Raw genomic sequence first — 13,986 nt, 5'->3', positions numbered from 1 at the left:
TGCAGCTCTGGAGTATAATACAGGAGGTAACTCAGGATCAGTAATATAATGTATGTACACAGTGACTGCACCAGCAGAATAGTGAGTGCGGCTCTGGGGTATAATACAGGAGGTAACTCAGGATCAGTAATGTAATGTATGTACACAGTGACTGCACCAGCAGAATAGAGAGTGCAGCTCTGGAATATAATACAAGAGGTAACTCGGGATCAGTAATGTAATGTATGTTCACAGTGACTGCACCAGCAGAATAGTGAGTGCAGCTCTGGGGTATAATACAGGAAGTAACTCAGGATCAGTAATGTATGTACACAATGACTGCACCAGCAGAATAGTGAGTGCAGCTCTGGAGTATAATACAGGAGGTAACTCAGGATCAGTAATGTAATGTATGTACACAGTGACTGCACCAGCAGAATAGTGAGTGCAGCTCTGGGGTATAATACAGGAAGTAACTCAGGATCAGTAATGTATGTACACAATGACTGCACCAGCAGAATAGTGAGTGCAGCTCTGGAGTATAATACAGGAGGTAACTCAGGATCAGTAATGTAATGTATGTACACAGTGACTGCACCAGCAGAATAGTGAGTGCAGCTCTGGAGTATAATACAGGAGGTAACTCAGGATCAGTAATGTAATGTATGTACACAGTGACTGCACCAGCAGAATAGTGAGTGCAGCTCTGGAGTATAATACAGGAGGTAACTCAGGATCAGTAATGTATGTACCCAGTGACTGCACCAGCAGAATAGCGAGTGCAGCTCTGGAGTATAATAAAGGATAACAATGTAATGTACATACACAGTGACCTATAAATTAGTGAGTGCAGCTGTGAAAGATAATCAGGTGATCAGAGATCAACGTAATAAACTGATTCTTTATACAAATATAAATGGAAAAACTGAACATTTAATTACAGTTGCGTACAATGATACTACAGCAGACACATAGTAGAAGCTCAGAAGGTAAAACATCCCAGATTTCACTCTTTGTAGCTGTTTGCAGGATGTGGTCGTACTGCTAATTTCTGTTTTGATGCTATTCATGCTCTGGGGTATGTGATTGTTCTGATAAATGAGCGTCCTCCCGTCACGTTACCACCAGGGGCGCTACTGAACAATAATTCCCGCGTCTCCTCCGCTGCAGTCTGTGGTAGCGCCTCCATGTGCTGCCACCGGAACTCCACATTTTTGACAATTCCGGATTTCTATTCCAGTTAATTCAGTATTTTTGGGTGGCTCAGTGCAGCAGGATCCGGGATCACAGAGGTTTGCAGAATCTGCTGGAGGAATAGTCTGCAATGTGGCTGTAATCTGTGGACGCTCTGTACTTGTCTGACGGCCCCATCTCCTCAATGTAACTGATCACTTCTTCATTGTCCCAGGAGTTGTAGCGCATCAGGGCCTGAGAGGCCAAACAGAAGGAAAGATCAAATCAACATTTTGTCTGTTCTCTGCTCTTCTGTTGGGGGCCACCATTGGCCCTTATGAGCTATGAACACAACAGAGACATCTCGTGACCACATCGCACACCCTGATTGCAGGCGCATACCTGGTTTTGTATATTCTTGAAAGCCTCCTTAAGATCATTCTTGGGTTTTGGAATCTCTGGAAATAAAAGTCTCCAACAACTGGAAATATAAAGAAAACAGAACAATAAATTCTGATGTATAATAATAAAACTGTAGCTGGTATAACCTGGGCATTTCCTGTATATAATGATATATGTACAGCCGGTATAACCTGGGCATCTCCTGTATATAATTATATATGTACAGCTGGTATAACCTGAGCATCTCCTGTATATAATTATATATGTACAGCCGGTATAACCTGAGCATCTCCTGTATATAATTATATATGTACAGCCGGTATAACCTGGGCATCTCCTGTATATAATTCTATACGTACAGCCGGTATAACCTGGGCATCTCCTGTATATAATTATATATGTACAGCTGGTATAACCTGAGCATCTCCTGTATATAATTATATATGCACAGCCGGTGTAACCTGGGTATCTCCTGTATATAATTATATATGTACAGCCGGTATAACCTGGGCATCTCCTGTATATAATTATATACGTACAGCCGGTATAACCTGGGCATCTCCTGTATATAATTATATATGTACAGCTGGTATAACCTGAGCATCTCCTGTATATAATTCTATACGTACAGCCGGTATAACCTGGGCATCTCCTGTATATAATTCTATACGTACAGCCGGTATAACCTGGGCATCTCCTGTATATAATTATATACGTACAGCCGGTATAACCTGGGCATCTCCTGTATATAATTATATATGTACAGCTGGTATAACCTGAGCATCTCCTGTATATAATTCTATACGTACAGCCGGTATAACCTGGGCATCTCCTGTATATTATTATATATGTACAGCCGGTATAACCTGGGCATCTCCTGTATATAATTCTATACGTACAGCTGGTATAACCTGGGCATCTCCTGTATATAATTCTATACGTACAGCCGGTATAACCTGGGCATCTCCTGTATATAATTCTATACGTACAGCCGGTATAACCTGGGCATCTCCTGTATATAATTCTATACGTACAGCCGGTATAACCCGGGCATCTCCTGTATATAATTCTATACGTACAGCCGGTATAACCTGGGCATCTCCTGTATATAATTCTATACGTACAGCCGGTATAACCCGGGCATCTCCTGTATATAATTCTATATGTACAGCCGGTATAACCTGGGCATCTTCAGTGTATCTTTATATATAAACACTTACCTAATGCATAGGAGTAATGCAATGATGAACGCTGTAGTTACGCAGACAGACACGATGATCCCAGTCGTATCACTTCTGTGTATAGCTATGAAGAGGAGAGCCTGATGTTACTACACACAGACAGGGTTGGATCGCTCGATCCTTACAGGGATCGTCCACTTACTAACACCCATTTACATGCACTTGTTGGCATGAATATTTTCACATTTAATTTTAAAGGGAAATGACCTGAACAACATTAGCCGGGTTTTCCTCTTATGTTATTCCCGCTGCTCCCCTGAATATTCCATGTTTGTTTTTTCTCACAATCCGCCATACTGTGTGAGAGACATGGGACTTATTATTTGGGCCTAATTTTTATGGTCTCTATACTAAGGGGACGTGGTAATTATGCAGAAAAGCTAAAGACATCCCACCACCCAGGGAATCCTGTGAGCCCCTCCCCCTTGGCAAAGACTATAAGATTTTGCTTGTATCTTTAGAATTATACAGCAAATTAAAAAGAAACAAAACAACAACCTCAGGGCAGCAGCAAAAATACGACTATTAACAGGTCCTCATCCAGGAGACACTTGTACCCTAAACTTCCCATCATCTTACCTTCCCCGATTATCGTCATTTCCGTCCATGGACTGTATAAGGAATTGCTCCAACATGGAGGCTGTCCTACCGCTCTCACCCGAATGAGCTGCCTACCAGCTGAATGCTGCCTAAAGTCTTTGAAGATCAACTGCGACACCGTAATCTGTGACATAAATCAGAAAAAAACTGTTACTTTATGTTATGTAATTAGAGGAATAAATGTACAATTAATACAGTTGTGCTCAAAAGTTTAAATACCCCGGCAGAATTTTTGCTTTCTTGGCCTTTTTTCAGAGAATATGAATGATAACACCAAAACTTTTCCTCCAGTCATGGTCAGTGGTTGGGTGAAGCCATTTATTGCCAGACTACTGTGTTTTCTCTTTATAAATCATAATGACGACCCAATAAATGGCTTCACCCAGCCACTAACCATGAGTGGAGAAACAGTTTTGGTGTTTTCATTCATATTCTCTGAAAACAACGCCAAGAAAGCAAAAATTCTGCCGGGGTGTGTAAACTTGTGAGCACAACAGTACGAGAAGGTCCAGTTTTAGACAAAGTGGGACCCTGGACAGAAGTTTAAAATGAGGCCCTAAATGCTAACATATTCCAAATCACACAGAAACACTTTGGTTGTATTTACATGCACTGAGTTCAGGCCGCTAAACGAGCGCAATTCAACAATATTGAAGTTGTTTTACACTTTTTCCCGGCCTCTTTATAATACACTCCATAGTCCTCCATATAGTATAATACACGCCATAGTCCTACATATAGTATACTACACTGCCCATAGTCCTCCATATAGTATAATACACTCCATAGTCTTCCATATAGTATACTACACTGCCCATAGTCCTCCATAAAGTATAAAACACTCCCCATAGTCCTCCATATACTAAAATACACTCCTCAGTCCTCCATATAGTATAATACACTTCTCAGTTATCCATATAGTATAATACACTCCTCATAATCCTCCATATAATATAATACACTCCCCATAGCCCTCCTTGGGGAGTGTATAATGCAGCCCTCACAGTCCTCCATGTAGTACAATGCACTTCTCATATTATAATGCCCCCCATAGTTCTTCATATAGTATAATGCATTCCTCATAGTCCTCGATATAGTATAATGTAGGTCCCATATAGTACATATAGAATAATGCACTGCCCATAGTCCAATAGAGTATAATGCAGCACCCATATAGTATAATCCAGTCCCCCTCAAAGTATAATGCAGCCCCCCAATAGAGTATAATCCAACCACCCCATAGAGTATAATGCAGCCCGCATAGAATATAATGCAGCCACCCCATAAAATATATTGCACCTACTCAACGGAGTATAATGCAGCCACCCCACAGGATATAATGTAGCCCCCTCAGCGTATAATGCAGCCCCCAATAGAATATAATGTAACCCGCCTCATATAGTCTAATGCAACCACCCACAGAATATAATGCAGCCGCCCTCATATAGTATAATGCAACCCCTCATAGAATATAATGTAGCCCCCTCATAGAGTATAATGCATCCCACCATGGATGAAAAAAGCGAAGAAAAAAAACAACCGAAAGTGTCCAATGATTTGCTAAATAGTAATATTTATTAAAGGGTATGCAACAACGTGAGGTAGAGGGGGAACAAAATACCAAATAAAGGGCACTGAACCAGGAAACGACACAAAATTAATTACAAAATAGTGTGGTGGCACATGAGAGTTATATGACATACTCGATCAATGGCAAATTCATATAGCCAAAATAATTATTCACATATATGAATACCACAACTGAAAGAAAAATATATATTCACATGTAGAGGTACCTAAATAAGGTGCTAGTGCAGACATGCAGATGGCCAGGCAGATACTTCAAAATCAAATCAGAGGCAGACAAATAGACTATAATACTGCTCCTATGTACAAGAATATAACTACTATAATACTGCTCCCTATATACAAGAATATAACTACTATAATACTGCCCCTATGTACAAGAATATAACTACTATAATACTGCCCCTATGTACAAGAATATAACTACTATAATACTGCTCCTATGTACAATAATATAACTACTATAATACTGCTCCTGTGTACAAGAATATAACTACTATAATACTGCTCCTATGTACAAGAATATAACTACTATAATACTGCTCCCTATATACAAGAATATAACTACTATAATACTGCCCCTATGTACAAGAATATAACTACTATAATACTGCCCCTATGTACAAGAATATAACTACTATAATACTGCCCCTATGTACAAGAATATAACTACTATAATACTGCCCCTATGTACAAGAATATAACTACTATAATACTGCCCCTATGTACAAGAATATAACTACTATAATACTGCCCCTATGTACAAGAATATAACTACTATAATACTGCTCCTATGTACAAGAATATAACTACTATAATACTGCTCCTATGTACAAGAATATAACTACTATAATACTGCTCCTATGTACAAGAATATAACTACTATAATACTGCTCCTATGTACAAGAATATAACTACTATAATACTGCTCCTATGTACAAGAATATAACTACTATAATACTGCCCCTATGTACAAGAATATAACTACTATAATACTGCCCCTATGTACAAGAATATAACTACTATAATACTGCTCCTATGTACAAGAATATAACTACTATAATGCTGCTCCTATGTACAAGAATATAACTACTATAATACTGCTCCTATATACAAGAATATAATTACTATAATACTGCTCCCTATGTACAAGAATATAACTACTATAATACAGCTCCTATATACAAGAATATAACTACTATAATACTGCTCCTATGTACAAGAATATAACTACTATAATACTGCCCCCTATGTACAAGAATATAACTACTATAATACTGCCCCTATGTACAAGAATATAACTACTATAATACTGCTCCCTATATACAAGAATATAACTACTATAATACTGCTCCTATGTACAAGAATATAACTACTATAATACTGTCCCTATGTACAAGAATATAACTACTATAATACTGCCCCCTATGTACAAGAATATAACTACTATAATACTGCCCCTATGTACAAGAATATAACTACTATAATACTGCCCCTATGTACAAGAATATAACTACTATAATACTGCTCCCTATATACAAGAATATAACTACTATAATACTGCCCCTATGTACAAGAATATAACTATTATAGTACTGTCCCTATGTGGAAGAATATAACTACTATAATACTGCTCCTATGTACAAGAGTATAACTACTATAATACTGGTCCTATGTACAAGAATATAACTACTATAATACTGCTCTTTTATACCAGAATATAATTACTATAATACTGCCCCTATGTACAAGAATATAACTACTATTATACTGCCCCCTATGTACAAGAATATAACTACTATAATACTGCTCCCTATATACAAGAATATAACTACTATAATACTGCCCCTATGTACAAGAATATAACTACTATAATACTGCCCCTATGTACAAGAATATAACTACTATAATACTGCTCCTATGTACAAGAATATAACTACTATAATACTGCCCCTATGTACAAGAATATAACTACTATAATACTGCTCCTATGTACAAGAATATAACTACTATAATACTGCTCCCTATATACAAGAATATAACTACTATAATACTGCCCCTATGTACAAGAATATAACTATTATAGTACTGTCCCTATGTGCAAGAATATAACTACTATAATACTGCTCCTATGTACAAGAGTATAACTACTATAATACTGGTCCTATGTACAAGAATATAACTACTATAATACTGCCCCTATGTACTAGAATATAATTACTATAATACTGCCCCTATGTACAAGAATATAACTACTATTATACTGCCCCCTATGTACAAGAATATAACTACTATTATACTGCCCCTATGTACAAGAATATAACTACTATAATACTGCTCCTAGGTACAAGAATATAACTACTATAGTACTGCTCTTATATACCAGAATATAACTACTATAATACTGCCCCTATGTACAAGAATATAACTACTATAATACTGCTCCTATGTACAAGAATATAACTACTATAATACTGCCCCTATGTACAAGAATATAACTACTATAATACTGCCCCTATGTACAAGAATATAGCTACTATAATACTGTCCCTATGTACAAGAATATAACTACTATAATACTGCTCCTATGTACAAGAGTAGAACTACTATAATACTGCCCCTATGTATAAGAATATAACTACTATAATACTTCCCCTGTGTACAAGAATATAACTACTATAATACTGCTCTTATGTACAAGAATATAACTACTATAATACTGCCCCCTATGTACATGAATATAACTACTATAATACTGCTCCTATGTACAATAATATAACTAATATAATACTGCTCCCTATATACAAGAATATAACTACTATAATACTGCCCCCTATGTACAAGAATATAACTACTATAATACTGCCCCCTATGTACAAGAATATAACTACTATAATACTGCCCCCTATGTACAAGAATATAACTACTATAATACTGCTTCCTATGTACAAGAATATAACTAATATAATACAGCCCCTATGTACAAGAATATTACTATAATACTGCCCGTACATACAATAATATAACTAATATAATACTGCCCCCTATGTACAAGAATATAACTCCTATAATACTGCTCCTATGTACAAGAATATAACTACTATAATACTGCCCCTATGTACAAGAATATAACTCCTATAATACTGCCCCTATGTACAAGAATATAACTCCTATAATACTGCCTTTTACGTATAAGTAGAATATTATAAATTATTATGAGTAATTGTTTTTCTTGATGCTTACAATGTGTTAGTTACAATTTACCTGTTTGTTTCTGCCCATTGATGAGATATTAACTTCATATTTAAAGCACATCTCTGATAAGGTTTGGACGGGTTTAGTCCAGTGTAGTCCGCTCACATCCACTGTCAGGTTCTGGACAGGTGGGATCTTTTCTGGAACAAGGACAGACACTTGTTACATTTTAATCTCTATACACTGGCTTGGGGAAGTATTCACCCCCTTGGTACTTTTCATGTTTTGCTACCAAACAACCTGAACTTTCACTGTTTTTTTAGGGTTTGCATCAGTACATGTAAAGAACGTGCCTGCAATTGTGAACATTTTGTTTTCTTTTTATTGTGAAGTAAACAAATAAGACAAATTAACTGAAAACGTCAGTGTGCATAACTAGTCACCCCTCCCTAAAGTCAGTACTGTGTGGAGCCTCCTTTTGTGGCAATTACAGCTGCAATCACTTTGGATAAGTCTCTCTGAGCTTTCCACATCTTGCCACTGGGATATTTGTCTATTCCTCAAGGCAAAACTTCTCCAGCTCCTTCACGTTAGATGTTTCCTCTGGTGAACAGCGATCTTCACGTCTGACCAGATTCTCCAGTGGATTAAGGTCGAGACGTTGATTAGGCCACTCCAAAACATTCACACGTTTCCCCTTAAACCAGTGTGCACAACCACAAAGAGATGCCGAGGTAGGTTCCCAAACCGTGACAATATAAAGAAAAAGAACCTCGCACTCAACTTATGTTCTTATGAACTTAGAATAAGTGTTTTTATTCAATGCCAGACAGTGGTACGTCAAAACGTTTCGGTCTCAAACATAGACCTTCGTGAAAATTGTTGCCCTTGAGGATGTTGTTGCATTGTGCACAATGTAGTCAAGGGAAACGTCCCGGTTTTAGGTCTGGAAAGGAAGAGTTGTTTCTGTGGCTTTGTAGAGCCTATGCCACGTCTGCACCGCTATACTCCAGGTAACGTACTTGTAATTACACTCACTTCATCTACTGCCATTTTTACCTTTTCTGCCACCAGAACCTGCCTAAGGCATTCTCTCTATTATTATTTGTAGGCTGCCACTGCCGAAAGCGCAGTATCTTGGGCTGAATCACTTTCAGTCTACCTCCACTTGGGTATGTTTTAACCCATTACTGTATTTTCATTATCTTGAGCAAATACCTTTTTACAGAAACTTCTCTTCATAATATCACAGGTAGTTCTCCCCATTTATCTGGTGATTCCCTTATTGGTCAAACAGACATTTTTTTCGTCCCATAAATTCTGGAGTACGGTATGACATTCCTCTTTACACTCTCTTATGAATACAGATTGTGCCTTGATTTATTTCTTCTAATACGGTCTTTTTGAATATTTATATTGTTTGCTAATGATAGTTTGTATATACTTTTGTGGTTATTTTCTTGCCTTGTTCTTTTTCCCCCCAGTCCTCCACACTGCCCCCATAATGTGCTCACAGGTTTATTATTACTATGTGCTTCACAACAACTGGCGAAGGTCTGTTTGAGACCAAAAGTTTTGACGTACCACTGTCTGGGATTGAATAAAAACACTTATTCTATATGAACATAAGTTGAGTGCGAGGTTCTTTTTCTTTATCAAATCACTGACAGACTGAAACAGGTTTTGCTCAAAAATATCCCTGTTTTCTCGCACATCCATCTTCTCCTAGACTGGAACCATTTGCTTTGTTCCCTGCTGCCGAAAAACATCCCCACAGCATGAAGATGCCACCACCATGTTTCACTGTGGGGATGGTGTTCCTAAGGTGATGAGCTGTGTTGGTTTGGTGCCAGACATAGCATATACCTTGGTGGCCAAATAGCTCAATTTTGGTCCCATCTGTCCACAGCACCTTCCTCCATACATTTGGGGAGTATCCTACATGTCTTTTGGTAAACTGACAATAAGCCTAATTCTTGTGTGTACGAAAGGCTTTTTTTCTGGCCACTCTTCTATAAATGCCACCTCTATGGAGTGTATGGCTTATTGTGGTCGTATACAGAGGCGGACATACCGCATGGGCAGCTGCACCGCGGGCCGGAGGTGGAGGGGAAACCCTGCAGGGCGGCTAACACTGAAGGCAATATGACCTGTTTTTTCCGGCCCTGAGGAGCCCCTGACCTGATTACCCTCATGTGCGGGGGCAGGGAGCAATCCTGGAGCTCCGCTGTCTACAGTCGAAAATGGGGAGCGGAGCTGAAGGGATCCATCCTCTGCTTCCTGCCTGTGCTTCCTGTTTGACACAGCCACGCAGCTGGATGACGTCAGCATTCAGCGTGCGCCTGAGTCAGAGAGAGGAAGCTGCTGGAGATGATGATGCTGCAGGGGACCATGCGAGGTGCATGGTGAGCAGTGGTGGGGGAGGACAATGATGGAGGTGGCGGGGGAGAACAATTATGGAGGTGATGGAGAGGGCAATGATGGAGTTGGTGGAGAGGGCAATGATGGAGGTGATGTTTGAGAGGCCAATGATGGTGGTGGGGGAGAACAATGATTGGGGTGGAGGAGAGAGCAATGATGAGGTTGGTGGAGATGGCAATGATGGTGGTGGGGGAGAACAATGATTGGGGTGGAGGAGAGAGCAATGATGAGGATGGTGGAGATGGCAATGATGGAGGTGGGGGAGAGGACAATGATGGCATGCAGGGGGACAATGAGGGATGTGGGGAATTGGGATGGGAGGAAGGGGGACTTATAATGGACTTATGAACTTGGGAAGAAAGATGTTAGATGTGGATGGAAAATTAATTGGGTGCTAGAGGAGGGTACTAAGCCCCTGATAGCATCACAATGAATTGTGAGATGGGGAGGATGCTATCAGGGACTTAACATTTATTGGGGAGTGGGAGAGGAAGGGGTAAGGTGCATAAGATACTTTATAATTAACCGAAAGGTGGGAGAAGACGCTGTCAGGGACTTGTAGTGAATTGGAAGGTGGCGGAGGAGGCTCAGTACCTGATTACTTCTTCTCCCACCCCCAAATTGATTATGATGCTATCAAGGACTTAATTCAGAAGAATCACAGAGACTGAATAATTTATATTATTGGGAGTCAGAGATTATAGGTAATGGGGGCACAGTGCTGCTCATCACTGTATATTTATATTGGTGGGTGGCTAATAGTATATTAATTGTGGGGTACATATCTGTATTCAGGGGAGACACACATATGTGACCTTGTTACTTTCAGGGCTGTGAAGATCATTGTGACAAGTCGTGGCTGGGAGATGTCAACATGAAGGTCTGACCAGATGGAGAAGAAACAGGAGAAAGCGGCTCTAATCAGACAAGACGTCAGTGGTAAGTGCTGGATGTAGATATTATTCTGTGTCTGTTCTGTGTGACGTGGAGCGATAATGTTATCTGTAAAATCCCTTATTATATTCTCACATTTGTGTGAAATGTCCGTGTGCTTCCAGGTTTTTTTTATCGGATGGCACATGGACTCATAGAGTTTTATAGGTAAATTCAACACATACATGAAAATCACGGATCTGAGAATGAGATCCGTGAGGGTCAGAGAATGCTCTGTTCTGATCAGATTTTGAGGATCAGCATAGGACATGCTCAATGCGTCTGTAAAAACAGGCAGCACAGCAACACTGAACACGGATACAGGGATGTAGCCTTATTATGTATAGCACAGTCCCTTAGTATATAGTGTACTCACTTATTATGTATAACACCATCTCTTATTGCGTACCACCGTCTCTAGTTATATATGGTGCCATCCTGTATTCCTGTTATTTTTGTTATTCACAGTGCCCTCTCTTATTACATAGTCCCCTCTTTTGTTAGATATAAAATTACTGCTGATGGGGCAGCCGGTGACCAGAAGACCAGTCCATCAACTGCTCAATTAGAAAAGAAAGAGGCTTTCCCATACTTATACAGGTCCTTCTCAAAAAATTAGCATATAGTGTTAAATTTCATTATTTACCATAATGTAATGATTACAATTAAACTTTCATATATTATAGATTCATTATCCACCAACTGAAATTTGTCAGGTCTTTTATTGTTTTAATACTGATGATTTTGGCCTACAACTCCTGATAACTCAAAAAACCTGTCTCAATAAATTAGCATATTTCACCCGACCAATCAAATAAAAGTGTTTTTTAATAACAAACAAAAAAAACATCAAATAATAATGTTCAGTTATGCACTCAATACTTGGTCGGGAATCCTTTGGCAGAAATGACTGCTTCAATGCGGCGTGGCATGGAGGCAATCAGCCTGTGACACTGCTGAGATGTTATGGAGGCCCAGGATGCTTCAATAGCGGCCTTAAGCTCATCCAGAGTGTTGGGTCTTGCGTCTCTCAACTTTCTCTTCACAATATCCCACAGATTCTCTATGGGGTTCAGGTCAGGAGAGTTGGCAGGCCAATTGAGCACAGTAATACCATGGTCAGTAAACCATTTACCAGTGGTTTTGGCACTGTGAGCAGGTGCCAGGTCGTGCTGGAAAATGAAATCTTCATCTCCATAAAGCATTTCAGCCGATGGAAGCATGAAGTGCTCCAAAATCTCCTGATAGCTAGCTGCATTGACCCTGCCCTTGATGAAACACAGTGGACCAACACCAGCAGCTGACATGGCACCCCACACCATCACTGACTGTGGGTACTTGACACTGGACTTCAGGCATTTTGGCATTTCCTTCTCCCCAGTCTTCCTCCAGACTCTGGCACCTTGATTTCCGAATGACATGCAAAATTTGCTTTCATCAGAAAAAAGTACTTGGGACCACTTAGCAACAGTCCAGTGCTGCTTCTCTGTAGAAAAAAAGTGGCTTTACCTGGGGAATGCGGCACCTGTAGCCCATTTCCTGCACACGCCTGTGCACGGTGGCTCTGGATGTTTCCACACCAGACTCAGTCCACTGCTTCCTCAGGTTCCCCAAGGTCTGGAATCGGTCCTTCTCCACAATCTTCCTCAGGGTCCGGTCACCTCTTCTCGTTGTACAGCGTTTTCTGCCACATTGTTTCCTTCCAACAGACTTACCATTGAGGTGCCTTGATACAGCACTCTGGGAACAGCCTATTTGTTGAGAAATTTCTTTCTGGGTCTTACCCTCTTGCTTGAGGGTGTCAATGATGGCCTTCTTGACATCTGTCAGGTCGCTAGTCTTACCCATGATGGGGGTTTTGAGTAATGAACCAGGCAGGGAGTTTTTAAAAGCCTCAGGTATCTTTTGCATGTGTTTAGAGTTAATTAGTTGATTCAGAAGATTAGGGTAATAGGTCGTTTAGAGAACCTTTTCTTGATATGCTAATTTATTGAGACAGGTTTTTTGGGTTATCAGGAGTTGTATGCCAAAATCATCAGTATTAAAACAATAAAAGACCTGACAAATTTCAGTTGGTGGATAATGAATCTATAATATATGAAAGTTTAATTGTAATCATTACATTATGGTAAATAATGAAATTTAACACTATATGCTAATTTTTTGAGAAGGACCTGTATATACACGTGTTCTCTATGTGTGTGTGGTTGTATAATATATTATATATATATATATATATATATATATATATATATATATATATATACACATATACACAGTACAGACCAAAAGTTTGGACACATCTTCTCATTTAAAGATTTTTCTGTATTTTCATGACTATGAAAATTGTAAATTCACACTGAAGGCATCAAAACTATGAATTAACCCATGTGGAATTATATACTTAACACAAAAGTGTGAAACAACTGAAATTATGTCTTATATTCTAGGTTCT

The 13,986-nt window shown here is 39.1% G+C and overlaps 1 protein-coding gene across 10 annotated transcripts in view; it reads right to left on the bottom strand.

Annotated features, from left to right (window-relative positions):
* Positions 1-892: 892 nt before the first annotated feature.
* IL5RA (interleukin 5 receptor subunit alpha) overlaps positions 893-13,986 on the bottom strand; it is a 120,799-nt gene continuing 107,705 nt past the window's right edge. For all 10 annotated transcript variants that reach the window (XM_077276861.1, XM_077276863.1, XM_077276858.1 and 7 more), the window contains 5 exons: positions 8,247-8,377; positions 3,375-3,519; positions 2,775-2,859; positions 1,555-1,633; positions 893-1,407 (listed from right to left, as the gene is read on the bottom strand). In XM_077276861.1, the coding sequence (XP_077132976.1) occupies positions 1,264-1,407; positions 1,555-1,633; positions 2,775-2,859; positions 3,375-3,519; positions 8,247-8,377 (584 nt within the window). In that variant the 3' untranslated portion in view covers positions 893-1,263. The remainder of the gene's footprint in view (positions 1,408-1,554; positions 1,634-2,774; positions 2,860-3,374; positions 3,520-8,246; positions 8,378-13,986) is intronic.

Source organism: Ranitomeya variabilis, chromosome 8 (assembly GCF_051348905.1).
Source record: "Ranitomeya variabilis isolate aRanVar5 chromosome 8, aRanVar5.hap1, whole genome shotgun sequence".
Lineage (NCBI taxonomy): Eukaryota > Metazoa > Chordata > Amphibia > Anura > Dendrobatidae > Ranitomeya > Ranitomeya variabilis.
Note: the sequence above shows the minus strand (reverse complement) of the source record. Positions and strands in the feature narration are given on the sequence as shown.